General features: G+C 40.9%; 1 protein-coding gene across 2 annotated transcripts in view; it reads right to left on the bottom strand.

Annotated features, from left to right (window-relative positions):
- The window catches only part of CHST9 (carbohydrate sulfotransferase 9), a 55,796-nt gene extending 28,980 nt beyond the window's left edge, over positions 1 to 26,816 (bottom strand). Inside the window, exons 1-3 of one of the 2 annotated variants that reach the window (XM_053396330.1) lie at positions 26,384 to 26,816; positions 16,114 to 16,272; positions 15,442 to 15,653 (exon numbers count right to left, since the gene is read on the bottom strand). In XM_053396330.1, coding sequence (XP_053252305.1) covers positions 15,442 to 15,541 — 100 coding nt within the window. In that variant the 5' untranslated portion in view covers positions 15,542 to 15,653; positions 16,114 to 16,272; positions 26,384 to 26,816. The remainder of the gene's footprint in view (positions 1 to 15,441; positions 15,654 to 16,113; positions 16,273 to 26,383) is intronic. The other variant, XM_053396329.1, reaches the window with a different exon arrangement.
- Between the last annotated feature and the right edge of the window lie 815 nt (positions 26,817 to 27,631).

The raw sequence follows: 27,631 nt of genomic DNA, 5'->3' as shown, positions 1-27,631 counted from the left end.
AATCCCAGCAATTTCTTTGGGAAGAAATTCAGATGAAGCAAATCAGTGCACTGAGCATCTCAAACTGAATTCCACTGAGAAATGCATGTATCAAGCAAAAAATTTGAATTAACATGGTGGTGGATGAGGTTTTGTTTTACAGTTCTGTGGGCCAATTAATATAATGCAAGATCTACTTCACAACACATTTTCCTCACCAAAGGAAAATGTATCTTGCATTATTGAATATACAAGAGCCAACATGTCTCCAGGACTAGCCAAATTCAGTTTTTGTGAAAACTGGCTGTGGTCATTTTGATGGTTTTCATGTGGCTAGAACATTTTCCAGCATGTAATGTGAACAAAACTGGCTACTTGTATTGTACTTTGGGACTTATTTTTGTCACATATATTAGAAATCCTCCTTACTTTCCTGCAGTTTGTCTTATATTAAGACTTCAGCTTCATGTGGAAACTACTGATGTAAATACAAGGCAAATAGTGGGGTATACTACACACACACACACACACACACACACATTTATATAAAGAAAAAAGCCACAGTAACAATCTTCAATATACTTAAACAGAAACAGAAGTGATGGATGTAGTATGACTTAAATATGGAATACATCTGGTATGCAGGCTTTCCCATTCCAGAAGGGTGTGTGGTGACTTCTCATTGATATATTCTGTTTTAGTCTGTTCTTTTGCTGGTCTAAGCTGATGGATTAACTGATGTGTTAGCTGATAGTTATACTGTTCAACCTGCTAAACACAACCCAGTACATGTGCTGAGGAGCACCAAAACGACTGACACCTTTTAATTCAAAAAACTAACTAAAAGATTAAAAACTGCAAGAATTTTTCCATTTAGGTAGACAAAACTATCAGTAGGGAATTTCTCTTGGTATGCACTGAGAAGGCTTGAAATGTGATGGAGGATTGCTGGGGAAAAGAGAAGTAACTGCGTTTTGAAAGAGTCAGGCATTTTTTCTCAGGCCTCACCTCACATGCTATTCCTCACTCACTAACACTCACACTTATGTGAATCATACAGGCAATCACGTAAGTCATACTAGGATTGGGCTTATAAATCTCATGTGAGAAGCAAAGGACTGTAGAAATGAAGGACTGAAGCTGACCATTAAGTCAACTAACCACCGTAAATAGTGAAAACAACAAGAAGCTGGAGTAGGGAAACAGATTTTGTATACATGTTAAAGAATTGTAATGGTATTATATTTCTATTTTTCACATGCAATGTAACTCATGTATTATAATAAAAAAGAAGAGAGAAAATAGTCTAATATGTGGAATTCTGAGAAAGTGCTATAGGTGCCAGTCACAAAATGGCTGACATATAGTGTGTCATAAAACAAAATGACTGCCACATCCAAAAGAGTAGAAAAAGATATAGGATCATAAAATAGTGCAGACCGTAGCTGTCAACTTTTCTCTTTTCTTGTAAGGAATCCTATTCAGAATAAGGGAATTTCCCTTTAAAAAAAGGGAAACGTTGACAGCTATGGTGCAGACATGTCCCCCATTAACGAAAAAAGGCAACTACATCAGCCACCACCACACTAATTCACAGAAAGAAGTTATTTCACCTCTTCTCAGTGCGGAAGGAAGAGTGAGTGTCCAATCTGAGCACCCAATGAAATATGGGCATTGTGAATTTTTGAGATGTTTACCAAGACCTTTTGCAGGCACTATAAGAGGTACTGACAGAAGCACTGGGACCAACAGGTGCTGTGTTAGTGATCCTGAAACAGAGGTGGGCATTGTAAAATGAAATCAATAACAATTTTTTAAAATTATGTCCAGAACGCCTTGAAATATTATAACTAGAGAAGCAACTATGCTTCTCTATTACAAATAGATAGCAGAGTTTAAACTTCTGATGAACTTTTGGTGTCATCATGTGCATGTGCATTGCCCTCATATTACTTCTAATGGCATGTCAAAGCATTTTTCAATGACCTTTTTTCAAAAGGACATCTATTTCCAGCTGTTCTGTTGGTGCTGATGTGAGAACAAAAGGTAGCTTTGTTACTTAAACATTAAAATCTTGTTTAGTGCTTTTCAGCCTAACATGCTCCAATCAATTTCGACCCCTCTCTCCACTTATTAACAGTTGGGTGTTTTTGCTCTGTTGCAGAAAATCTGGCTCAAAAATGGCCTCAGACCTAATACTGCATATACATGCTCTTGTACAGTGACTCTGTACACTTAACCCAGCATATTTTGTTTTGTTTTGAAGGAAAGAAAAACACTTAAATACAAGGAGTGAAATAATTGTGCCTGTAGTCAATTGGACATTTGATTATTATTTTTTGGATTGGATTATTTTAAATGCAAATTAAGAATTTTAAAAATAAACTATGAACACTATACAAACATAAAGGTAAAGGGACCCCTGACCATTAGGTCCAGTCGTGACCGACTCTGGGGTTGCGGCACTCATCTCGCTTTATTGGCCGAGGGAGCCGGTGTACAGCTTCCGGGTCATGTGGCTAGCATAACTAAGCTGCTTCTGGTGAACCAGAGCAGTGCACGGAAACGTCGTTTACCTTCCCGCCGGAGTGGTACCTATTTATCTACTTGCACTTTGACGTGCTTTTGAACTGCTCAGTTGGCAGGAGCAGGGACTGAGCAATGGGAGCTCACCCTGTCGTGGGGATTTGAACTGTCTGATCGACAAGTCGTAGGTTCTGTGGTTTAACCCACAGCGCCACCCGCATCCCCTATACAAACATACTACACACTTATTAAAACTGAATCATGAGAGTCTATCAAGCACTGTCAAACCATTATTCATCATGATGGGAATGAGCTATGCCTTCCTTCAGGGGTCATGTGCTCCCCTGCCCTGCCTCTCCTCTTCCAGCATGGCTGTGAGAAGTTTAGAAGCTTTCACTTACAATTTAACAGAGTTTAGCATTACTCAGAAACTCTGGCTACTCTTAGCTATGTTTTGTTGAAAGAATCCAGGTGCTCCCTCACTACTGCTTTTCCTATATTGGGCTGCAGCTCCCTCTCTGCATCATTTATTTTATTGTCACCAAGTTGGGGGCAATGATGGTTTCCATCCATTTTATTAGCCATTTCTAAGTCTATCCGATATATAGATATATCCCTGTATCCTGAGTTAACATAAAACACTGAAAAAAGTTTTGCTAATGCTTTTATGTATGATTTTTTTTAAAAAAATATATTTATTAAAGTTTTACAGAAAGAAGAAAGTTACAGAATAAAAAAGAAAACAAAAAGAAAGAAAGAAAAATACAAAGAGTACAAAAATACCTAAAAAAAAGATACAAAATACAGAAAAAATGAATAAAAAAATAGTTAAAAACAAATCAATCTTTTCATATCTTAAATTTCGTTTACTTATTTCCCCGACCTCCTCACACCTCCCTTTTTTGTATTCCCGTTCACATGGTTAGTTCAGCAAATCCTTACCCTCTTTCTTTTATCTTAACTCTATATCTCAACATATTATAACTTTATATTTTCATCCGTTATCAATCCATTTTTACATATTCTTATTAACCTTGTTAATTTCAATCCAACATCATTTTAACATTCATTAATTTTACAATGTTTCTGCAAATAGTCTTTGAATTTCTATGATTTTTAAACACACGCACACAGCTAGCTGTCCATGTTTCAAATTTGCAAGGTGCTTGGCAATGTATTGCTTTTCTTTTCCTCCATTTTGTAGACAGGTGCTAAACATACTGTTTGTTTCCTCATTTATCACACTAATGAAGATGTTAATTGTTCATTTAAAACCTGGACCCAAGGATGATCTCTGTGCCACAAGATTATCTTTCCCCAACCCAGTTTGTTCATTATCATTTGTCACTGTCATTTCAGCCCTTCAACTAATTTACTGTTTGTATCTCTCTCTTCCTATCTAAGTCAATCTGAATGGATCCTTCAGGTCATATTTCATGCAATTATATCAAATGTATTGTTGCATGCTACCCCAATCTTTGAGTGGTGCAAGATTGCAGGGGTCCCAGGGTTCAGTTTCCTTGGAATGAGGGCAGCAGAGATTGTGGTGCCTTTATTTACACATACGTACAACCTGAGCCGAAGATCGACAGCATTAACACCCCAGAAGGTCTTGCTTCTCCCATGCTTCTGCTTGGGATTCCAGCAGAAATCAAGCATGGCTCTGAACTTTCTGGCTTCTGCCTGCAGCCTGCTTCTACTGAGGTAGGTTAGGGCTTTGTAACTGTTATCTCTATGGGATCTTCCATATGGTCAGATTTGCTAGGGCAGTAATGTTTATAATCTCCTCTTCTCTGGCAGCTTTAATTTTGAAGACAAAACAAATGCAAGAGGGCATACAACCTTGTTTGGAAAATTCCATGAGCTCCTAAAAATGCACCTTCTCTTCCTTCACAAAATTAACCCAGAACCAAATTTGTATCATACTAATGAGACACCCCCTCAAGTAACCCATGAAGAACAGACACAGTCAATTTCAAGCTCCTTTGGTGGAATCCCCACAAAGATGCATGGGAGCTTTTCATGTGTTTCCATGAGGCATAATGGAAAATTATGCCTTAGGCTAGGTAAATACAGGCAAGTCTCCAATCCTATGAGGAGCTTCATTGCTAGAGTTACCAATTACAGGACCAACCCCTGAAAGCAAGTTTTAGTTCCTTAGCTGGCATAGAATACGCTTTAATTTTATAAACGCTTTCCTCTTCTTTGTGAATCTTTACTTCTATGAAACTATTTGTGGCTCCTATTACGCTATTGAGTTGTTGCACCCTACCCAAATCTCTGAGCAGTGTGAGACTCCCAGGGTTCCAGGCACTTACCCAGAGGTTGGTTTCATTAGAATGCAGGACAGCAGACAACACTGTGGTGTTTTTGTAATATATGGCTTTTTACACATATATGCAACTTGAACCTATGATGGAGGAGCTCACAGCATTAACACCCCAGAAGGTTTTGCTTCTCCCATAATCATAGGCTTCGATTCAAACAAAAATCAGGAATGGCTCTCACTGTCTGGCTTCTTCCTGCTTCTAGCCCAGCTCTCACATACTCTACTCTGGCTATTATCCTTCTCACTACCAGCCAGGTGAGGGAGGGGGCCCATCCACTTGTCCTCTGGCACACAACAATTTCCTTTGTCAGACTAATGACATGCTTAGGACTCTTACCAAGAAACTGGCCTGGCTACTTCAGCAGTTGAATTTCCCAAACTCACAACAGTACAGTACACTTATTTTTCTGGCTTATCATTCTAAAATGCAAGTATTCGTGAAAGCTCTTATATAAATTACATTGCAAGAACAAAGCAAATATCTCTGGAAGTAAAATGGTATGAATAGCCTAACCACCATAATTGAGCCTAGAATAGTATTAATATTCGGAACACACACTGTAAACCTCCTCCCAACTATCTATATTTTTCTGAAATCAGATGAGCAAAACGAAAACAAAAAACCAGACTAAATTCTGCCACATTATTCATACATGCTTCTGTACTTTGACATAAAGTAGTTGAAGCCTACAAAATGCTATTTGAGGAGTTGTTGGAACTATTTTTTGTATATATTTTTCAAATAATAAAGACAGATCAGCAGCCTGAAAAATGTTATTGCCCACAGGCCTGGAACAATGTGAATTCTTTGTCAGGCAATGCAACATTGCTTCTCAGATAACCAAGGGACAACAAAGATTAAGATCTGAATGTTACAGAGCTGAATGCTTAACAGATGAGTTTGGCGAGTGAGTTCCAGATCAAAGAGCCATTACAGCTTTTCAGTCCTTCAGCAAAGAGCAGCAATAGAAATATAATGTCCTCTTGTACAAGTTAACACAGTGATCAGGGTCTGTATTATCATTATCAATCCAAACTGCTGATGGGAAATGATCACCTGAGGGATTATTCAGACGTCCTTTTGCACTGGGCTTTCTAGGCACATGCCCATACTTTCCAGGTCTAGGCCCATCCAAGCAGTACTTTTTCGTCCCACTGCTTTCAACAGGAAAACCCACTGTTTCCCACTGAATCAGAACAAGCAGCAGTTGGGGATTCCAACACTTGCAATTTGTTCCAATTCAACATTAACAGTGGGTTTTCCAAGGGAAAGTGGCAGGATGGGAGGGGGGGCAGGGGCGGGAACCCACTTATACACAGCCCTGCAAAGTCCAGTGCAAAAGGACGTATAAGAGCAGAGTTATGGGCAGAGGAAAGTATGGCATCAAGGGATGGGAAGGCAAGAAGAAGGAGTGGCAACTCTTTGAAGGCTATGTCCTTTTATGGACCTTTCACCAGCCAACAAGTTTTGGGTTGACATGACAGCCTACTGTACGGTACATGAAACTCCTGGGCAAGATAAAGCAATCAGCAAATAACCACCACCACATCCTTCTTGATGGTAGCGCTGCTGTTGAATGTGTGTCATCCCCTAATAAAAAAGCACTCATCTACAATTTGATCATGGTTCATAGAATTGTAGATACCCCTTGCAATGCAGGAATCTTAACTCAAGCATCCATGACAGATGGCCACCCAACCTCTCCTTAAAAACCTCCAAAGAAGGAGAGACCACCATGACGCATGGGAGTCCATTCCACTGTCGAGTAGCTCTTACGCCTGATGTTAGTCAGAATCTTTTCCAGGCTACCCAATTCCTTCAACATAAGAGCCCTGCTGGATCTAAACCAGCTTTCTATCCTCATAGAGTGCTTCTGGGAAGTCTGCAAGCAGGAGCTGACTACAACAGCACTCTTTTGACTTGTGATTCCCAGCAACTGTTATCCATACCTAAGAAGAACCTGGCTGATGGACCAGAGCAAAGGGGGTCCATCTAGTCTAGCATTCTGTTCTCAGAGTGGCCAACCAGATGCCCCAATAGGAAGCCCACAAGCAGGAAAGGAACACTCCTCACTTGTGATTCCCAGCAACTGGTATTCAGAGTCACAAATCAGAATTTCTATAACTACTTTCAGTGGTACCTTGGGTTACAGACACTTCAGGTTACAGATGCTTCAGGTTACAGACTCTGCTAACCCAGAAATAGTACCTCGGGTTAAGAACTTTGCTTCAGGATGAGAACAGAAATCACGTGGCAGCGGGAGGCCCCTTTAGCTATAGTGGTACCTCAGGTTAAGAACAGTTTCAGGTTAAGAACAGACCTCCAGAATGAATTAAGTTCTTAACCTGAGGTACCACTGTATTTACAATAACTAAAATTAAGAATAGGAATTATCAAATTCTTCCATAATTCAAAGAGAACACAATTTATTACAATTTATCACTTAAAATCTTCCTTGCTTTCATTTTGGCTAAAGTATCATTTACATATCAAGGGATTTGGTTAGCAAGGGGGTGTTCCAGAGCACTGTTTAGTCCCTGCTGTGTCAATTGAGTTTCAGTTAGTAAAGCTCAAGAATGTGGACAAGGTGCTTGGATTGGTCAGGGCAACCACTTGCACCCTGGACCCTTGCCCCTCTTGACTGGCCAAAACTAGCAGGGAGGGGAAAGCTGCCTGGGCCAGGGAGGTGAAACATGAATGATTCTCCCCGCACCCCACCCAAGATGTGGGGTGTGGGGGACAGAGTGATAAATCCAGCAAAGTAGAACATAGTAGCAAAATTTCTGAGTAATTGAAAATCTGCTGTGCACACTGTCAACAGTTAACCTCACATGATATAACTCCACCCTACTCCTAAAAAACTTTTGCAAATGAAGAGTAATAAATTGAAAGTGCCGCTTTGACATTGAACAGTAACTAAACAGTTCCCTGCTTGTTCCACACAGGCGAGAGGACAGTATAATTAAAGAGTTCATAAAAATGGATTTGACAGCAGCTGATCTATAGTCTTTGGTGTACACATTGTGCCTCTGAACTGGAATGGTTTTATTTCTGCTCTAGTTATAAAGGTTGATAAAAACATCCAGGCTTTAAAAATAATAAACTGCTTGAGAAAAAATTCTGGTTAATGATCCTTGCACTTGATTATCAAATTCCCTAAACCCTGATAAGGACATCTCAAATACTGACTAGGTTGTGAGATATCCCTTAATACAAAATAATTGTATCCTTTATTCTGGGTGGGAGGGAAAGGAGAAGACAGACACAACTTGGCTCCATAGTACAAGAAATACATTTTTTCATTATTTCAGAGCCCTTCTGGTCTAATGAACTAACAATGCAGCCTTGTGCGGTATTTCAATTTTAATTATGTCAGTGTTCTGGCAAGCTTAAAAGCTGAAGTTTAAATAAAACATTGAAAAGGAGTAAAACAATCAAGAGTGCCTTTACCAAAAATCCCATAATTTTATACATAACTAAACTACGTCTATTTTGCCACTGGCAAGAGCTTTACAATACTTCTTCAAATTCCAGTCTTGTGCTAAATGGGTTTTTCTGAGTGAAATCTTGCTGCCTGATTGAAAAAAGAAAAAAAGGTACAAATACAACACAAAAAAACTCCCTATATTGACACATTGGATTGCACTGAAAGTGCGGCCCATCTGCCAGGCTCAGCATCTGAACAGCATACTGTTTGCAGGGCTTAAGACACAATGAGTGCAACTGATTGTTGAAGAAAGGCCTACAAAAAGATACAAGAGGAGGCAATTATCTATGATGATCTCCATCTTCTGAACACCTCCTTGTACTGAAAACATAAAAATGTTCCTCAAAGGTAGCACTACAGTTGTTTTATGAAAACACTAACCATTAATTAAATGACACAGTATTCATTTCCACTATTAAGCACTAAGTAGTTCTGAGAGATCTTTTGATAAATAGGAAAGTGTGTCAACAATACAGTGAACCTGGGACTGTGTACCACTTCCATTGAACACAGGGCCAAGAGAAAGAGAAAGATCAACAGAAAGTCATACAAGAAGCCCTTTAACACTGATTGGGCCAAGGCCTGGAATCTATAACAGCCTCGAGATCAGGCCTTGGTTTATTTCATCAGTACCAAAGGGATACTTGGGTTGCTCTGTTACTCTGCCACAAAATCTCCCCCTCAGAGAAGAGCCATAGTTCAGTGGTGAAGCGCATGATTTATGAGGCACAGGTTTTGTCCCAGGTAAGTTCCAGTAGGGCTGGAAAACACCAATGCCTGAAGTCCTGGAGGTGGCAGCCAGTCAGTGTAGTCTATACTGAGCTAGATAGACCAATGAAGAAAGTACTTCTTCACACAGTGCATAGTTAAGCTATGGATCTTGCTCCCATAAGAGACAGAAGGATTTAAAAGAGGATTCGACAAATTAATGAAGGAGAGGGCTGTTGTTGGCTCTGCTTCCAGTTGAAGGCAGAAATGCTTCTGAATACCAGTTGCTGGAAAGGGGAGAGTAATTTTGTGCTCGAAACCTGCTAGCAGGTTTCCCATAGGCAAGTGGTGGGTCACTTTGAGAACAGGATGCTAGACTAGATGGGCCATTGGCTCAATCCAGCAGGCACTTCTAATCTGACTCAGTATTTAAAGCAACTTCCTAGGTTCTTAGTATTGCACTTTTCCCACCATGACTGGGTAACAATTCAGATGAAAGTAACGCACATGTACACACACAGCTGTTCATTATTTGTAGAAAAGTCTTTGCCCATCCTATTTTCCTTTTTATATATATTTCTATAAATGACCCTCTATTTATATTTCTATATAAAACCCTCACTTCTAGGTGTTTATTGCAAGCTTCTCTGGAAGACCAAATCGGATGCTTCTTCCCTGATCGTTAATCAATCTTTCACTAGCCAATTCAGAATTTGCTTTTGCTTTCAAACATTTATTTATCCACATTTACCTGAGAGGTATGATTAATCATAGTCTGTTGCTAGGATACAGATGAAAGTTCATTTAAGCTTAATGTTTCCCTTTGTAAAATAATGCCACAAGGAATACACAGGTTGGTGGCAAGGAAATGACCTTGTATAAATGACATTTAAAACCAACCCCTAAACCTAAAGAAATTTGAAAAGAGTATGGGTGCGCAGGGAAAAATAAGATTGAATGTTTAGCTTCCAGAGCACAGCTTCACTTGGAAATTAGATTTTATGAAAAAGTACCATATAGTATGATATTGGGGGGAAATATACAGTTCTTAAAAATAAGTATTAGGTAGGCAGAAAAGCATTTGATAAAACTACATTATTTAAAATTTATCTACAATGAGTTTGGGCCAAGATTCAATGAAATGCGTGGGAATGTATTTTTCCATTTATTTTCCATGTTTAGGGCATAAAACTATATGCCACATGGATCTGCAAAAGCTAATATGACGGGACAGTTCTCTGTCTTCTTTTCCACACATGGAGAATACTTGGAAAAGAAGGCAGGGAGGCAAAGGCAACATCAGGGTCTTCTCTAGTTAAGACTATCCACTTTCTACTCTCCACTTGGCAGGGCCAATGAACATCTACTGTTTCCACAAATATTTAATGGTATACAGTTGAAAAGTATGGCTCAGCATCAAATGGAATGATGCATTCTTCTAACATAGTTTACTGCTTTTGAAGCCGCATACAGGATAAAGTATGGGCAATTGTTGTGGATGGGGAGAAAACAAAGTATTGTTAGCTATAATTCATCCAGTCAAGATTGTGTGTGGTTAGTTCTACCAATTTGCAAGGCTCAACTGCCACATTAGAGGAGGCTGGCACATGATAGGCTCTGTTGCCCCTATAACACATATAGAGAACTGTAACATGCTGCCCTTAGCTCCTTTAGGAACAAGGGTGGGATAGACCTTTTAACAAGGAATTAAACAAACATTTAATGAAGACAACCCTAGGTTCCCAGCTGCCATACCAAAGGCAGCCTCACATAGAGTGCATTACAGCGATCCAGTCTTGAGGTTATCTACACATGGGTCACTGTAGTCAGGCTATCCCTGCACCAGCCACAGCTTGGAAAAGATGTTCCTTGCCACTTCGTGCAACCAGCACAAGAGATGGATCCAGGATCACCACCAGACTGTGTACCACCTAGTCATTCAGAGATAATGCAGCCTCATATAAAACAGGCAGCCTACCTAATTCCTAGTCCTAGCCTTTATCTTTTCAAGAATCAGCTTCAGCTTATTGGCCCTCATCCAAATCACCAGTATGTCCAAGCACTAGTCCAAGCACTGCATAACTGCACCTGATTAAGATGTTAGAGAAATGGAGCTGAATGTCACCTTCTCCAAATCCTCTAATGACCACTCTAAGGGATTTAAAATAAGGTTAGACAAATGCATGGAGGATAAGGCTATCAATGACTACATCACGGTAGTGCACAACCATCAGTATCAGAGGCAGAATGTCTCAGAATATCAGTTGCTTGGGAACAAAAGTAGGGAGTATGCTGTTCGGCTCATGTCCTGCTCACAGGCTTTCCATAATTATCTGGTTGCCCACTGTGATAACAGGATGCTAGGCTAGATGGAACTTTGGTCTGATCCAGCAGGTCACTTATAATGTTCTTCTTATTAGAACATACCCTCTTGAACCAGTAACCGAACTTCAGGTCTCCCAGGTCCACTCCATTCCACATATGAGTTCTTGGCAAATGGAGAAGTATCAGATGGAAAGATGAACCCTTCTCTTAGTGAAGAACATTGGATACTTCTTACATTTCTCATGTAATGGCGCAACTTGAGCATTGCCCAGCTGTTCCTTTTTATGGCACGTAAGCTGAACTGGACGACAGAGCTCCAAGCTGCTTCTGTCTTTGACCGTCCCATATACAATCAACTTGTACCGACGAATTACCCTGCACATTTAAGTGTACAGGAGACTTTTAAATTTCATTTCATTTAACACAGATGCATTTCATTTAACACAGATGCATAAGAATCCCATAATTCATCATTCAACATGAAATCACTTGAAAGCTGAGAATTTAATAGCAGGGTGGAGTACAGGGTACCTATTATTATAATTCTTTCACAACCCTTACAAATCATAGGGCTACATGTTGACTCTCATCCTGTCAAGTATTGTAGTAAATAATTAAAAACAAAGTACATTTGACAAATAATGAAATGTTGTGCCATTTTCCCCTTGATTAAGAAAGCAAATAATCACATAACTCATTCATTGCAATGGATTTTCAGCCTATTAGAGTGGATTAAGAAGGTTTTTGTGTACAATAAATGGAATTTATATCCCATTGAAGAGGTAATGAGGAGACTGGTTTCTTGAATTATAAAAGCTGGGAAAGGAGCATGCTACTTATATTTGTAACCTCCATTCTTATGTTCTGAATGATGGAACAATAATGAGCACAAGGTTTTTTGTTGTGGTTTTTTTTAAAAAAAAGTCATTTGAAGTTATTCACATCTGACTGCCATTTTTAGCCCTTTGGGGGGTAAGAGGCAAGCTTGACTACCACAACTGCAAATAAGTTAAATGAACTTTTAATTAGACAGAAAGTTAGCAGAACTCTTTTTTGTATCTCATTCACCATTGCAATTTGTACAAATTTGTTGCCAATGCAGTTAATATGACATTTTGTCTCATTGCATGAAGGAGATTGGTCCCATCTTTTGATTTAACATGCTCATTGGAAACTGTATCTGTTCATCTCATTTCTAACTTCCATTAGAAGAAACAAAGTACAATCTTTGAGGCTCATGCTAACCCTGTCCATCCTCGTTTTGCAGAAGTGTGCGCTTAACTGACCTCAACAACACCATAAAACCTGCATAAAACCTCTGCAATTCTCTTAGTATTTTCTGTTTGATGAAAACATGTTTTTTTTCCTTGAAGAAAGCAATATAATTACTGTCTTGTGGTTTCATGAAAGAGTTTCTATCAGTGGAGATAGAGTGCTGGAACTGTCACACACACCCAACACAAAGGAAAACTCCTCTCAGCTTCCCACCAGTAAAATAGTGATTTGTTTCATCAAGAGTCTGAGTAAGAATGGAACACTTGTGCAGATGTAGAGTTTGAGTTCTTTATCACAGCTGCTTTGATTAGAAAAAAGTTGTTAATGGATTTCTTTTGTTGTGTATACATTTTTAGTCTCATTAAGGATTACAAAATGAAACACAGAACAGCATTCTTGACTGTCCTATTCAATAAAGCTTTGAGATCTTGCACATTTCTGAGACTCTAAACTGAAGATCACCTTAAACTAGGTAACAGTGCTTTGATCTCCTTTACTAATAATACACTGCACTGTGAAAGTACAAGTGTTGAATTTGAATGCAAAGCAAGAGAGGGATATGGTTTTGAATGGTGTGTATTTCAAGTTTTCTCAGAGCTAAGCTGTCCCGTAACAGAAGACCCCCAGAGCACTTTAGGAAGGTGATGAGTTGACAAGTCTCTCTCTCTCTCTCTTAACGCAGTGACAACAGCTGTTCAACATTTTGCTGAGCATGTATGCCCTTTGAGAAGACTAATTTGAAGTTGAGTTATTCCCAGCAAGAGTTCATTTTCCTAGCATAGCCCACATGCCATTTTAATCAGCAGTAAAACATAACTTACAGCGGGCACAAAAAACACAGTAGCTTATTGGGGGAAATCATCCCAAAAACTTGTTTGCATGTCCTCCATGACACCGAATTGGCTGCATATCTCCTATTGGGAGACTTCAGAACTGTAAACATGACCTCGAACCATTCCATGATAATCTCCTCCTTACTAAGTAGTACAATGCACCTTACAGAAAGAAGTTGTCTAAAGTCCTCATCTGTGCCCTTACATTTATCTTCATTTTGCAGTGTCTGAAACAATTGCTATTCCAGTGGAGAGGCAAATATGGAGTTTTGGCTGGTTGAGGGGAAAAAGAGCTGTGATTCTCAATATAATTTCCAGGCTTCATTCACAGTCTTGGGACTTACATGTGCACAGTCAGTCTCCTCCTTTTCAAAATATAGTTTCTTGAATTGCCTCTCTATATTGAAATTACTTTTTTTTTTATTCATAGCACCACAATAGCCTATTGAGTCATTAAACCTAGTAGAATATTGGATAGAAATACTGACTGATTGTTCATTGTACAAATTAGGATATTAGTACAGATATACAATGAAGAGCAACATGCAAGCCTGCCTTCCAAACATAGCCAAATTATGGTTTAGTGAGATGTGAAGGTGTTCGGCTTGTGCACTCCCTACTCCTTTTCCTGCACACACTCCTGCCTGTCGGGGCGGGGGGGGGGAGAGGCTGCCACCAAAATGCTGTCCCAAAGGTACAACCCCCTTTGGGACAGCATTTTGGTGGCAGCCTCCCCCCCCCCGCCCCGACAGGCAGGAGTGTGTGCAGGAAAAGGAGTACTTCATGGGGGGGGGGGAGGAATAGGGTGTGGGTGGGCCAGCCCCCTTGTGGATATACAAAGGAACGCAACCAATTCCATTCATTTAGAAGCCACGGCAGAAAGTGTTTCTTTACTAGTGGGCTTCTTCACAGGCCAGGTGCAACTTACAAATCCTATGAAAAAGAAACTAACAAATTATTTAATGAGTAAGTGAGGACTTCCTTATTCCAACACTTTTGGGAACTGACTGTTTTTAATGAACTGTGTTGTTTTTATTGCAATTATGTCTAATACACACCCACCCCCCGGTATATTGTAGCTTTAAATTATATTAATGTTTAATTGTTTTTTTAATGATAAAAATGTTCTTAATTTTATTTGTAAACCACCTTGAGTCCCTGTCAGGGAAAAAGATGATATATAAATAAATATACCATGATGAGGAGGATTTAAATTTGTAGATCATATATTCATGCTGGATGTGCCTGGCTGCTGCTGCTTTTAAATTATTAATTTTGTTATTTATGCTTTTGAGTGTTAATTGACTCTTGACATCTTTGGACTAAATAATGGCTTATAAATGTTTGTAAGATAGAAAAAAAATGCTGCTTCTTATTTCCTAAAAGTATACAGCATGACTTCCAAACTCTGTACTGTACTTACATATATATTTTTTGCCACCTACAAAGTAATCAAGTAGTGGTCTAAACATTCCTACAGTATTAAACATTTTGAACTAATAAAAGCAAATCATACACTTGTCTAACTTTTGCTGGGATTTCTCTCAAATAAGCTATGCAGCCTCTTACCCAACTACATTTTCCAACTTCCTCCATATTTTTTTCCTTTTTTTTCCTTCAAACTAATTATGGAAAAGAAAAACATTATGCACAGTGGGTGGTCTACTCTGACCACAAAGTTAAATACCATGTAATCCCTTAAATTCTACTTAATCAGGAGCCATTCATTTCAGATGAGTAAACATGGCTGCTTTGGAATTCTTTGATGTATTAGCTGTTAACTTTCAGAGACAGTCATACATGGGAATTTCTGCCCCCCTCCCCCCTCAGCTTTATCTTGTGAATGGTTCAACCCACATATGTGTGATTACACTAGCCACTTCTGAGACGGTGTGTGTGCATATCACAAGCCAGTGCCATTATTTATTTTTCCACTGAACAGCTGATATGGATTTAGCTAGCTTATTAGTTATTTTACCTGTATGTTGTTCTTCAATCCAATCTTGCAGGTACATGAAGAGGAATAAACCCATTATTCCAAACATCAGTACAGATACATAGACTAGTTTTAGGTTCATGGCCCTATCGGAGGACTACATTTCTACTCGCTTCAGAGGACTGCACAATATACTTTTCAGATGCTTTCAGTTCATTATCTTTTTCTTCTTCTGTTTTTCTGGAAATGCCAATCTGGAAAAGACACAATAAGAAAAATTCATTTTTCTAGTGCACTCTTCTTATGAATATCACAGCATACTATATATACCTTTGCAGGTTCCCCCCTTCCCTTTTATTTCTCCAAGTGAAAGGAACCAACAAGCTTGTGTTTTCTTCTGGGACTATTTCCCCCACTTCCTCAGTAATTCAACTTTGGATTTAAACTGGGAGTTGTGAAGATTCTTAAAATCTGATGCCTTTAAAAAGGCTCATCTCAGGATTGCACAAATGGTAGTCATGTTTTCTCAAACTTTCTCTTACTGCCAGAGGTAAAGGCATCCAAGATTGTGAGAAACTAAACCAAATAACAGCCTTGGGAAACAAATCAGCACAACTGTACTACTCTTTCCTAGCAGAACACTTGTTCACATGTGCTTGGATTGTTATAAGAATTTTAAAGTCATATACATATAATAAATGTTCATAAATGTACCAATGTACGGAGCAGCACAGGAAGACCTTCCTGAAACCATTTTGACTCCCAAACTGACCAAATGTTTTCTCTGCAAGGAGGGAGGGGGTGAGGGAACTTTCCCATTGTCTCAGGAAGTGGGTAATCACCAGGCAATCATATACGGCATTATCAGAAAACCTGCCAGACAGGAAAAACAACAACACTCAAATTTCTGTTGTAGACCATCCTTTCTCTGATGTAGGTATGATGTTTGTGGGGGTGGTCTTGGGTTACACCCCTTCTGTGATGTATGTATGATGTATGGAGGGGTGGTCTTGAGCTCCAGGGCAGGGAATTTGAAATGTCTTTATAAGGGCAGGCACACCTTTGTTAGAGCTCCTCCTCTGCCCTCCTGCATGTGAGGGGAGCACCCTGTTGCAACAGTTTTAATAAAGATCAGGCTTACTAGCTGTTTTGCTTCTCAATATTCTCTGGTTGGCTTCTGTTATTTTCTCCTACCAATAGGGAACCCACGTAAGGACTCTATACGGGCTCTTGGATACCCCATAAGGGGAAAAGGGCAGAATTTGTTTACAACAGGGCAAAATTTAGAAGGAAACACCTCTGACTTGAGAGGAGAACCAATATATAAATAAATAAATAAATAAGTTCTGAACCTCTTACACTGCTATTGTCAAGACGAACAGCTCTCTGGAAGCAGGAGGCAGTATAAATGCAATAAAATGGGAAGCCAATGCAATGCCGTACCTTCAACAATATTCCTATAGGCCAAAAGTTAGCTCAGTGGCAGTTCCTATTAAAAGCACAAACCTGGCTCTGCAAGGAACATACATCAAGGTTTGTTTTTTTATAGGACCACTTTGCAGTCATCGATTCAAACTACATAGGAAACAACCCTATTAAGAGCAAGATTCTCACCAGTGGCTTCAAGTGGAACAGGCTCAAGCCCAAAGCTTTCTGAAGAATAATCTTACTTGCAACACAGAGCCTCAGGAGAGGGAAATCATTAATTTAAATGCCCTTCACCTGCCACTCAAAAACAGCAGGATGTTAGAGTTGACGAAAACGCAATACAGAACCTTTTGTAGAATGCTAGAGAAAGTAAAGCTTCTTAAATTGCTTTTAAAATCTAGCACATTGTAATTCAATTGAGTATAGTATAGAGGGAGTATTAAATTGCAAAGCAAAAAAACCAAGCCTATCCTGAAATTCAGTACAATGATGCCCTTGGAAAGAATATTCAATAAGCAGTGTTTCGAGTGAACTAAAGAAAAAAATAAGTAATAAGGTAAAATAAGACAGTTGGGAACAATCATTTGAGAAATATTTGATGTTTTGTTTGCCATTCTGGTGGTGAAGTTTCTATTTGTAGACCTAGATCTCTGCAGAAGAACAGGCCTATAAACAAGTTATATAAGATTGAACACCATATGGTATACAGACAAATGAAATTGGCCCCCAAATACTGGATTCTCCATAAGTTTCAGAGCCAGCTTTTTGGCTCTTATTAAGAGAAACGTATAATGTAAGCAATAGCTATCATAGGAACCTTTTAAAAAATGTAGCCCAGAAGTCTGAAAATGAAATGATTATGCATTGATAAAAGAATACAGAAAAGTTAAGGACTACATGATAATTTCAGCCAAATGCTGCACAGGGAACAAAACAACTTAAATGTCAGTACAGGATGATTATCAGAATGCCAAATTGTGTTTAAGTAAATAATAATAGCAAAACTAATTTTTTTAATGCCTAGCAGATACTGAGCTCAAACACCTGTAAGTTTTTGGAAGGTACCCAACCCTGTGCCAGTGTGGTGGAAAAGCTGTGGCCCTCCAGAGGTTAAAACTACAGATTCCATCATCCATGATGATTGGCCATGCTGGTTGGGGCTAATGCAAGCTGAGAGGTCAGGAACATCTAGAGTGCCACAGGCTCCCCACTCTGCACAGGCACTAGCACTTACTAGCACAGTGACAGAGGCATGGAAGCAATGTGGTTCATTGTACCACAGGTCATAGTTGCTCATTGGACAACTGCTGCCCATCCTCCTCTATCAGGGCCAAACTACATGTTTTGTTAAAAGGGCATGGTGCTGTATGATTCTTTTAAAATTTTAAACAAAAGCTGCAGGGAGGGGCTGATAAGAATTGGGGCAGAACCAAAAAAGAATTAGGATCACAGCATTATGCTCACCTTGATGAAAGTCCCTCTACCCTCTGAGCTGCTATTTTCATAAGGGGAAAAGCTGTCATTGGGCTCAGGTTTGGTTTTATTTGAATTTTGGCAACAACAAATGTATGGCTTTGACATGGAGCCTGCTCAAACCAGAGACCTGTCTCAATCAGGCTGACTAAATATCTATTTTTCCTATGGGTTTATGAGCATCTAAATGAGCTCAAATGCATTCAAGTTACCAGGTCAGGTCAGGTCAATTAGTTGCTATAGCAAGCATGAACTTGCTGTTGATGAATGATGAGAAAGCTAGGTTGGGGCAAAATTTGTTTTCGTCAGTGGTTGAAAATATTTTAGGTGCAATGTAAAATCGTTTATGTTTCTTTTCCTTTTTTTAAGGCTGGCTCAATTACCTGAGAAGTAAAGAAATAACAGCATCACCAGATGAACAGCTGTACTCCATCTAGGGGATTGTGAAACTAAGTTGTATTGATAATTGTTGTCCTCTGTGCCCTATAGATTTCTGAACGAACGCTGTTGTCAGAGGGTTCTATCCTTCATTTTGTTGCTATTCATGCACACATCTTGATTAACTACATTTTTAATCAGCACTTCATCAATTGATCCCAGAGAGTTACAACAAAATTAAAACAACAATTAAAACAATCCAAACTAAATAAGAGAAAGCTATAAGCAGGGGCGGGGAACCTTAGGCCTAGGCCAGATGTGGCCCTTCACTGGTCCTGATTCACAATGACCCTAAATGTTTTTGCCAGGCTGCAATTTGTCCTTGAATGCTGATAATGCTGCTTGCCTACCTAGACAAAGGATAGAAGGAAGGATAAGTGTGTGTTGGAGCTAGACTACTGTAGGATTGACATTTATTGCTTTTCCCCATTTATGTCTCTGACCCTTCCCAACACTGGTATGTGGGCTCCAGCAGGGTGCCCAGGAGGGAATGAAATCCTTGGGCTGAAAGAGATTCCCCACCCCTGATCTAAATCAAATGCACAATAAAAATTTCTGCCACATCTATTGTAGCAGTGGGCCAACATCCCATAAATACCTAGGCGAACAGGCATGCTTGAACCTGGTCCCAAAATGTCAATGAGGTCAACGCCAGTTACACTTTCATAGGAATGGCATTCTATAACTGGGACACTGCCACTTAGAGGACCCCATGTTGTGTCAGCACCTAATGAATTTCCTCTGGTGTAGAACAATGAAAAGCCCCCAATCTCCCAAAATAAGGAACCTGAGCAGATTGATATATGGAGAGGCATTCCTTCAAATACCAGGACCCCAAGTCATTTAGGGCTTTATAGGACAACATTGTCATCTGAAATGCAGCACAGAAATGAGCAGGTGGCCAACAGAAATCTTTCACAATCAATACGGCCTGATCTGATGGCTGCCCCAGTCAACATTCTTGCTAACTGAAGGTTTTGGGTTTATATTTAAAGGTAGGAGGCTCCAGGAAGTGGTTTGTCACAAAAAGCAGCAAAAGAAAAGAGAAAGGAGAAATGGCATGGGGGGCGGGGAGCATTAGTTCTTTTTTTAAAAAACAAACAAACCAAAACACTGGTTGCATGCTGGCTGCTGGGGCTCACCTGTGGTTAATGCCTCAAATTCTACTTTAAGAATTTTGGCAGTCACACAATTTTATTGTGTTTAGGCAGAGCTTTAATTAAGACTCACACACTTCATGCTCAGACTATTTGCACAGTTATTATTCTGCATAAGATTTGAAAAATGCCAGCCTGATTAATTAGTGCAGTTAATACAATGATTTGTGATCTACAGCCTGCGCTCATAAGCTTCATTAAAACCATGACTATGACACGAAGATAGATCATTGCCTTCTGTGTCAGACACAGCAGGAGGTAACTTTTTCTATTAGAATTCTCTGTAAGAGTTCTTAAGTTTGTGCCATTAGCATATTGCTAAGGAATAGTCTCTTTCGCACAAAAGTCCCAAAAGTTCTACAGACCTCAATTCTATCACCTGGGAATTCACCTCATGCGATAAATTTAGTTTATGCCTCCCTACTTGAAGGCAAGAGCTCTGCAGTGAAGTATGTCTCTATGAAGTTGAAACATATGAGCAAGAGAAACAGGGTTTTTTTTAATGAAAAGCACAAGAACCAGAAAGCAACAAAAAAAACAGTCCGGTTTAAGAACGATTCAGTTTACAAACTCTGCAAAACCGGAAATAGTGTCCCGGTTTGAGAACTTTACCTCGGTCTAAGAATGGAATCCAAACGGTGGAATGGCACTGGCACTGGGAGGCCTCATTAGGGAAAGCACGCTTCAGTTTAAGAACGGTTTTAGTTTAAGAATGGACTTCCGGAACGGATTAAGTTCATAAACCGAGGTACCAATGTATTGGAAGATTCCTGATTTTGGAAACATTTTGGGCTGAGAACACCAGCATCCTAAAACAAGTTACTTCATCTTATTTATTCCTATTCCTTTATATTCCACACTGAAAATCTTTACTCTGCTCAGAAGGAGCTGGCCAGCAACCAACCTGGCAACTTCATTTCATGCCTGCAGCAACAATGATTGAAAGCAACTCAACCAGCATGCAGAAAATACTGAACAAAGAGTAGCATGCCCAGGTATAACCAGAACATTCCAAACAAGGAGACAAAAATGGGCAGAGCAACATATAGGAATTTTACATTCATACAATAGGCTAGTTTCTACACATGCTCTTCTCTATCTTTCATCTAGGCAAGCACGAAGCATTAACAGAGTTCAAGGATGCATTCCAACCAAGTAAAAATACTTAAGGAGGCTGCAAAGCAGGGCTGGTAACGGATGCAGCCTGGGGAGATGTGGCATGGCCTGGCAAGACTCTCAAGTGCTAGATAAAGAGACCTGGAGAGCCCCATGTGACTCCGTACCTGAAGTTCCTAATCCCAGGAATGGTGCTCTTGCAGGTACTTGTGGAAGAAAGAGGGGTGGAAATTGTGCCTGGTTGTATGTTGAGACAAACAATAGGGAAGCAATAGACTTCCAACAGGCTAAGAAGCCAGATTTGGCCTTATAAAACAGCTACACCAGGTAAAAAGACCAGCATAAACCTTAAGAAATCCATAGAAAGTGGATCTGTTTTATAACCAATATTGGGGTAGGGTTTCGCTATAAAGCACCCACATGGAAAGAGTCCAGCAGAAGACATCTTCATAGCTCTCACTGGAGGCAAACGATCTATGAGATGTCACTGACATGCACACCATAGCAGTTGCTTCAAAGAACCCTCATACCATTTTGACACAGAACTTTATTGAAATGCAATATATGATAGACTTTAAAGGGGCATTTGTGCATAATGAAAAGCCCAAATTTCTGGGCTCATTATAGTTCATCAGAAATCAGAAACATATTGGTTAATGGTGCCCAATCACTGCTACCTTGCTCTTCATTTGGCACTAAAAAAGGTAAAGGGACCCCTGACCATTAAGTCCAGTCATGGCTGACTCTGGGGTTGCGGCGCTCATCTCGCTTTATTGGCCGAGGGAGCCGGCGTACAGCATGACTAAGCCACTTCTGGTGAACCGCAGCAGAGCACGGAAATGCCGTTTACCTTCCCGCCAGAGCGGTACCTATTTATCTACTTGCACTTTGTGCTTCCGAACTGCTAGGTTGGCAGGAGCAGGGACCGAGCAACGGGAGCTCACCCCTCGTTGTGGGGATTCGAACCGCCTACCTTCTGATCGGTAAGTCCTAGGCTCTGTGGTTTAACCCACAGCGCCACCCGCGTCCCATTCATTTGGCACTAGTGGGACAAAAAAAAAAAAAAAGGTGATCAGGTCCACTTCATGCCCAACTGTCTTGCCCCCCCTGGTCTTCTGCAAAGCCCCACCAGAAGGGTATAGGCATTTGAATTGCCCCATGAAACTTCATCCTAACCTTCTCTACTCAGAAGCAAGCCCTACTGAATTCAATGGGGCTTACTCACACTGGGTCTCAAGTAGCTGCCCTTTCCCACATACACTATAAGCTAGCTCTTAGGCCTACTCAGCAAAAACAAAAAGGTGGAGCAAGGTGGTATTTTGTACTTGTCTCCAAAACATTTTGCTGTAGGTATTTTAAAATACGGTGGAGAGGTGATTGCTCCAGAGTTGCTTCAGAACAAACAATATCAGTTGTGTTATTGAAGCCTTTAGAATGATGCCAGTGTCATTTAGCCTTGTCATTAAAGCTAGAATCCACATACAATCAGCTTAAACTGCTGTATATCACTATGATCTGGAAAATCCCCATACCTGTTACAAGAGATGTTGGCAATCTGTATCAAAGTTTTTTATTTTATAGGAGTATTGTTCTGTACCTACAGCTGAAAACTGGGTTAGAGATTTTTTAGAGTTGTCTTTTAAAGAACAAATTGTTCACTACAGGAGGCTGAACTCAGAGAAATTGCCTATCATTTGTTTGCCTATTCAGGATAGTAACCTTTTATTGGTACTGATGTATCCCTCTTATGCAAAACAACAACCTGTTATTCCTTGCCAGTTTTTTAAAAGAATTACTCTAATTCAGCACTTAAGTTATGTTAACCTTCTTTTTAAATTTTACTGTCAGTCTATTTAGGGAATGTTTATTTGAAAAATTGGAGGAGTGTCTGATAATTAACTGTTATCTTCTCTAGATTCTGATTATACTAGGTAAAGGTAAAGGGACCCCTGACCATTAGGTCCAGTCGCAGATGACTCTGGGGTTGCGGCGCTCATCTCGCTTTACTGGCTGAGAGAGCCGGCCTACAGCTTCCGGGTCATGAGGCCAGCACGACTAAGCCGCTTCTGGTGAACCAGAGCAGTGCACAGAAATGCCGTTTACCTTCCCGCCGGAGTGGTACCTATTTATCTACTTGCACTTTGACATGCTTTCGAACTGCTAGGTTAGCAGGAGCTGGGACCGAGCAACAGGAGCTCACCCCATTGCGGGGATTTGAACCACCGACCTTCTGATCGGCAAGCCCTAGGCTCTGTGGTTTAGACCACAGCACCACCCGCTGATTATACTACTGAAACCTTAATTCTGCTAGTCCCCTGCTAATTATTCAAAATATGCAACAACCTGAGCTGAAGCTCATCAGAGTTCGGCCCTAGACTGCACCTTGAAGATCCTTCCCAGTCTTGAAAAGTGTTTTATTCGCCACTAGAGAGGGGGACTCAGAGAATGAACATTTCAGTCACACCTGCAAATAGGAACAAGAGTTTCTAATTTTGCAGGATGAATCTCCTAGACAGAATTAAGCACCAACACTTCTGTTTCCTACTATTAATATTAGTAAAGTTAAACAGTTCTGTTCTACTAATACTGCTGTAGTTTTCTACATAAAAAAAGCATTTGCTTAAAGCTACAATAGTGTCAAAATGTGGTTTATATTAAGCAGGAGGGGTTGTCAGAATGTATGACACCTATACTTGTTCTCTCTGCTGGGGGGTACAGAACACTGGACAGGAAGATGGCAGAGATACAGAAATGTTCACACTGACAAGTACAGCAAACACATTCAGAGAGTATTTCACTTCTTTCTTACAAGAGGAAACCAGAGAAAGTGTCAGCACTGGACAGAACTGTAGCAGTATTAAAAACAAAACACAACACAAAATAGACTACTAACTAGTAATCCAGTGAAGTCAGAAGCTGCAGTAGCACATACTAAAAACTAAGCCCAGTTAAACAAAGCCGGACTTACTTCTAAGCAAGCATGTCGGACACATTCTTTTTTTGTTAAAACTTTTTTGTTTAACAAACAGTAAATCATAAACTGGAGCAAGCTTTAACTAGCAAAATGATACTATGCATTTGGGTCTGCAATGACCCAGCATCTGATTTGCATGCAGAAGGTCCCACGTTTAAACCCTAGCATTTCCCAGTAGGGCTAGGAAGGACTCGTGTCAGAAAACCTGGAGAGCTTCTTCCAGTCAGTGTAGCCAATACCAAACTAGATGGAACAAGGGTCTGACTCACTGTAAGGAAGCTTTCTATATTCCTAATTCTCAATATACATGATAGAAAATGATTGCAAATTCAGTTGTATGTGGATCATAATCACAAAATTGTCCCATAATTCAAGCAGTTTTTTCCATAACTGATTAAAGTGGTCTTTGTCTGTTATCTCCACTTTGAATTAAAGTTATGAAGTTATGGAATGTCCCAAAGAATACTTCAAGTCCATTTGTTTGGTAGCCATTTGCATCCAGCAGGGTAATTTCTCAGTCAAATAAGAAGCCAAAAACCACTTAATTTTTTTAAAAAAATATTAGTTGACTGAACAACAGATTTTAATCAAATAGGTCCGCATAAAGCAAAATGGACAGCCATTTTGACCTTTTAGATGGACATACAGTACAGAAAAACAACAACCCCGTTCTATTTTCTTTCAGTCACACTATTAGCAACTTTAAAGAGTTTTGTGTCAACCAGTTATATGGAACTAACTTATATTCAAGCAATTTCCATACAGAAGCTTATTTTCAAAATGTAGCTAGTGAATTTTTGACGTATATAAATATTTGAACAGCAGGTGCTCAAAATGATGTGAATTATCCAAAAAGCATGATTTTTCTCAGTTCCTATATATGCCAAGTAAGCAATCTTGACAGTATCCCAAGAAACTTTGTCTTTGTCACTTATGCCTGCTTTTTGCTTTGAGACAAACGTTTTGCACTGCAGTATCTGGAAAATAGTGCCTAGGTGACATTCTCACAAGAATCACTTAAGTCCCTGACTTCTCCTTAACTTTGAAGACTTCTTTTAATGCACGTCAAAACCCTTAAAAAGCAAACTTTCTTTTTAAGGGTTTTCCGCAACAGCCTAGTTATTCCATTCTCCTGTGATATCTTGATAGGTGTTATACACATACTCAGAATATACAGGAGGGAAATGAATAATTTGAAGCTATCTGAAGACACTTGCTATATTTCCACTGATGTCTGTAGACTGTGGTGTCAGACCTAAATGCACAACTCAAAGACTTCATGTGTCAACCATCACCACAATTTCTTTCTCTCTCTCTCTCTCTTTTAAAAGGTTTTGTCCCATGCAGCTGTAAATATGTGCAAACTTTTAAAGACACACATTGAAGAGATGGAAACACAGACTCTGCACCAGCCTTGAGGAACAATGCAATGCATTCTCCGGAATAACTCTTTGTAAAATCAGGATCACACCTAATAAGGAGAGAATCTAGATAGGACCATTTTGATGACAGAGATCCTTAAGTCCTTCTCGCAGGACAAGAGTTAAAAGAGTGACAAAGTGCCTAAAGGTCACCTAAAGCTCCTCAACAGTGTGCATGGATTCTTTAGCCTCATTAACAACACTGCATCCATACAGTTCGTTTCAAGCATTCAGCGTTCACATTTCTGTTTCAGATATTTTAAAATTTCTTTAAAAACCGAAACCACCACCTCAGCAACCTAAAAGCCCTGTAAGGAAGGCCGGTAGGGACTGCAGATGGGAAGGTGGAGCTTCCCTGACAGTCCCTTGCCCAGAGCCACCCCTTTGAGTTGTGTGCAGCCTTTGAAGAAAGGAAATCTCCAGCTCCCACACTTGCTCATTATGGGATGGACCCATAAGACACCGTAGGACGGTCTCCCCCTCGCCCTTAACAGAAGCAGGAACTCGAGAGGGGCAGTACCTGTTGAACTTCCGCTCAACCTGCACCACCAAGAATAGTCCCAGGCTCTCGGGGAAGGAGCGGTCCCCTCACGAAACGCAAAAGTTGCGGGGTTTTGCGCCGCGGGACGGGGCTTCCCATGTGGGAATGGCAAGGGCGTGGCGAAAGAGCCTGTCAGAAAAGGCTCGGGCAAGCAGAGGCAAGCAGGTGCCCCAGAGGCTCCTTCCTCTGCTCTAGTCTGAGGGGGCGAGAAGAGGAGACGAGCTCGCCCCCTTCCTCATTGGCGGACTCCGGCCAGCCGCCTCGGGCAGCCCCAGCCGCCGCCTCAGAGAGGGCTGCGGCCACCGAGTTCGCCTCACCGGCGGGCAGAGGGGCTTGGAAGCGGACGCGCCAAAAGAAGCCGCTTCTTTACCCCGCGCGAGCGAGTTCTCCTCTCTGCCGGCCTCCCCCCCTCCCCTCCCCGGAGAGGGCAGCTTACCTTGCTGGCGCGCCCGCGGCTCGCTGTGGAATGGCACCGGGCGGGACAGAATTCCCCGGCTCTCTCTTCCTCCTCGGCTGGCCGAGCCCCGCCCTGCAAACTTCCCAACCTACCCGAGGACGGGGCGGAGGCGGCAGAAGAGCGCAAAAGTGTCGGAAGGTGCCCCTCAGGCGCGCGCGGCGCTCTCTCGGAGACCTCTCTCCGGCCAGAGCGGAATAGAACAAGCCCCAGCAGCGCGTCTCTTTCTCCCGACGCGCCCAGGGCCGGGGGCGCGAGGCGGGCTGCGCGTGCACCGCCGCCTCCTTTCGCGCCACCTCCACCACCCTCGCCCTTACTTTCTGCCAGGAGAAGTTGGCGCTGCACTGAGGCTGCAGTTCTAGGGACGCGGAGCGCGCGCGCGCGGGGAGGGGGGCGCTCCTTGGAATTCGCTGCTCGGTTAACCTGATGGTGGTAAGGCGCGCAGACCTCGCTCTGAGAGCGCTGCCCACCCCTCGAGGGGTCCTGCGACTTATCAGAGCGATGTGACCTGCAGAAAGGGCACAGGTGCACAGTTGTGCATTGTAAGTCGAAGGAGAATTGTTCAGGAAACACGGTTTAGATTTGTATATAAACTTTTTCAAAGGTTCACTTTCCGTTGAAGCCAGTGAGGTTTAGTTATTCAAAAGTATACTCTTACTTTCTGTGCATGCTTACATAGAAGTAAGGTGCTAAGTTTCTGTGTGATAAAAGATAGGATTGCTTGCTTTGCAGGCACAGAACAAGAAGCTTTATTTTACAATGTTTTATAGGTTTTTAAGAAAGATTTTTTAAATATAATGAATGATGTTTTGCAGTGTTTTTATTATGTTGGAAGCTGTCCTGAGTTGCTGAGGCAACCCAGTCAGATGGGCGGGGTATAAGTAATAAGTTATAAATAAGATTTGGTTTCCCCCCCTTATTCCCCCCTTCCACCATGTTGTTTAGTCGTTTAGTCCGACTCTTCGTGACCCCATGGACCAGAGCACGCCAGGCACTCCTGTCTTCCACTGCCTCCGGCAGGTTGGTCAAACTCATGTTAGTAACTTTGAGAACACTATCCAATCATCTCATCCTCTGTCGTCCCCTTCTCCTTGTGCCCTCCATCTTTCCCAACATCAGGGTCTTTTCCAGGGAGTCTTCTCTTCTCCTTAGATGGCCAAAGTATTGGAGCCTCAGCTTCAGGATCTGTCCTTCCAGTGAGCACTCAGGACTGCTTTCCTTAATAATGGA

This window comes from Podarcis raffonei, chromosome 7, assembly GCF_027172205.1.
Source record: "Podarcis raffonei isolate rPodRaf1 chromosome 7, rPodRaf1.pri, whole genome shotgun sequence".
NCBI classification, from domain to species: domain Eukaryota; kingdom Metazoa; phylum Chordata; class Lepidosauria; order Squamata; family Lacertidae; genus Podarcis; species Podarcis raffonei.
Note: the sequence above shows the minus strand (reverse complement) of the source record. Positions and strands in the feature narration are given on the sequence as shown.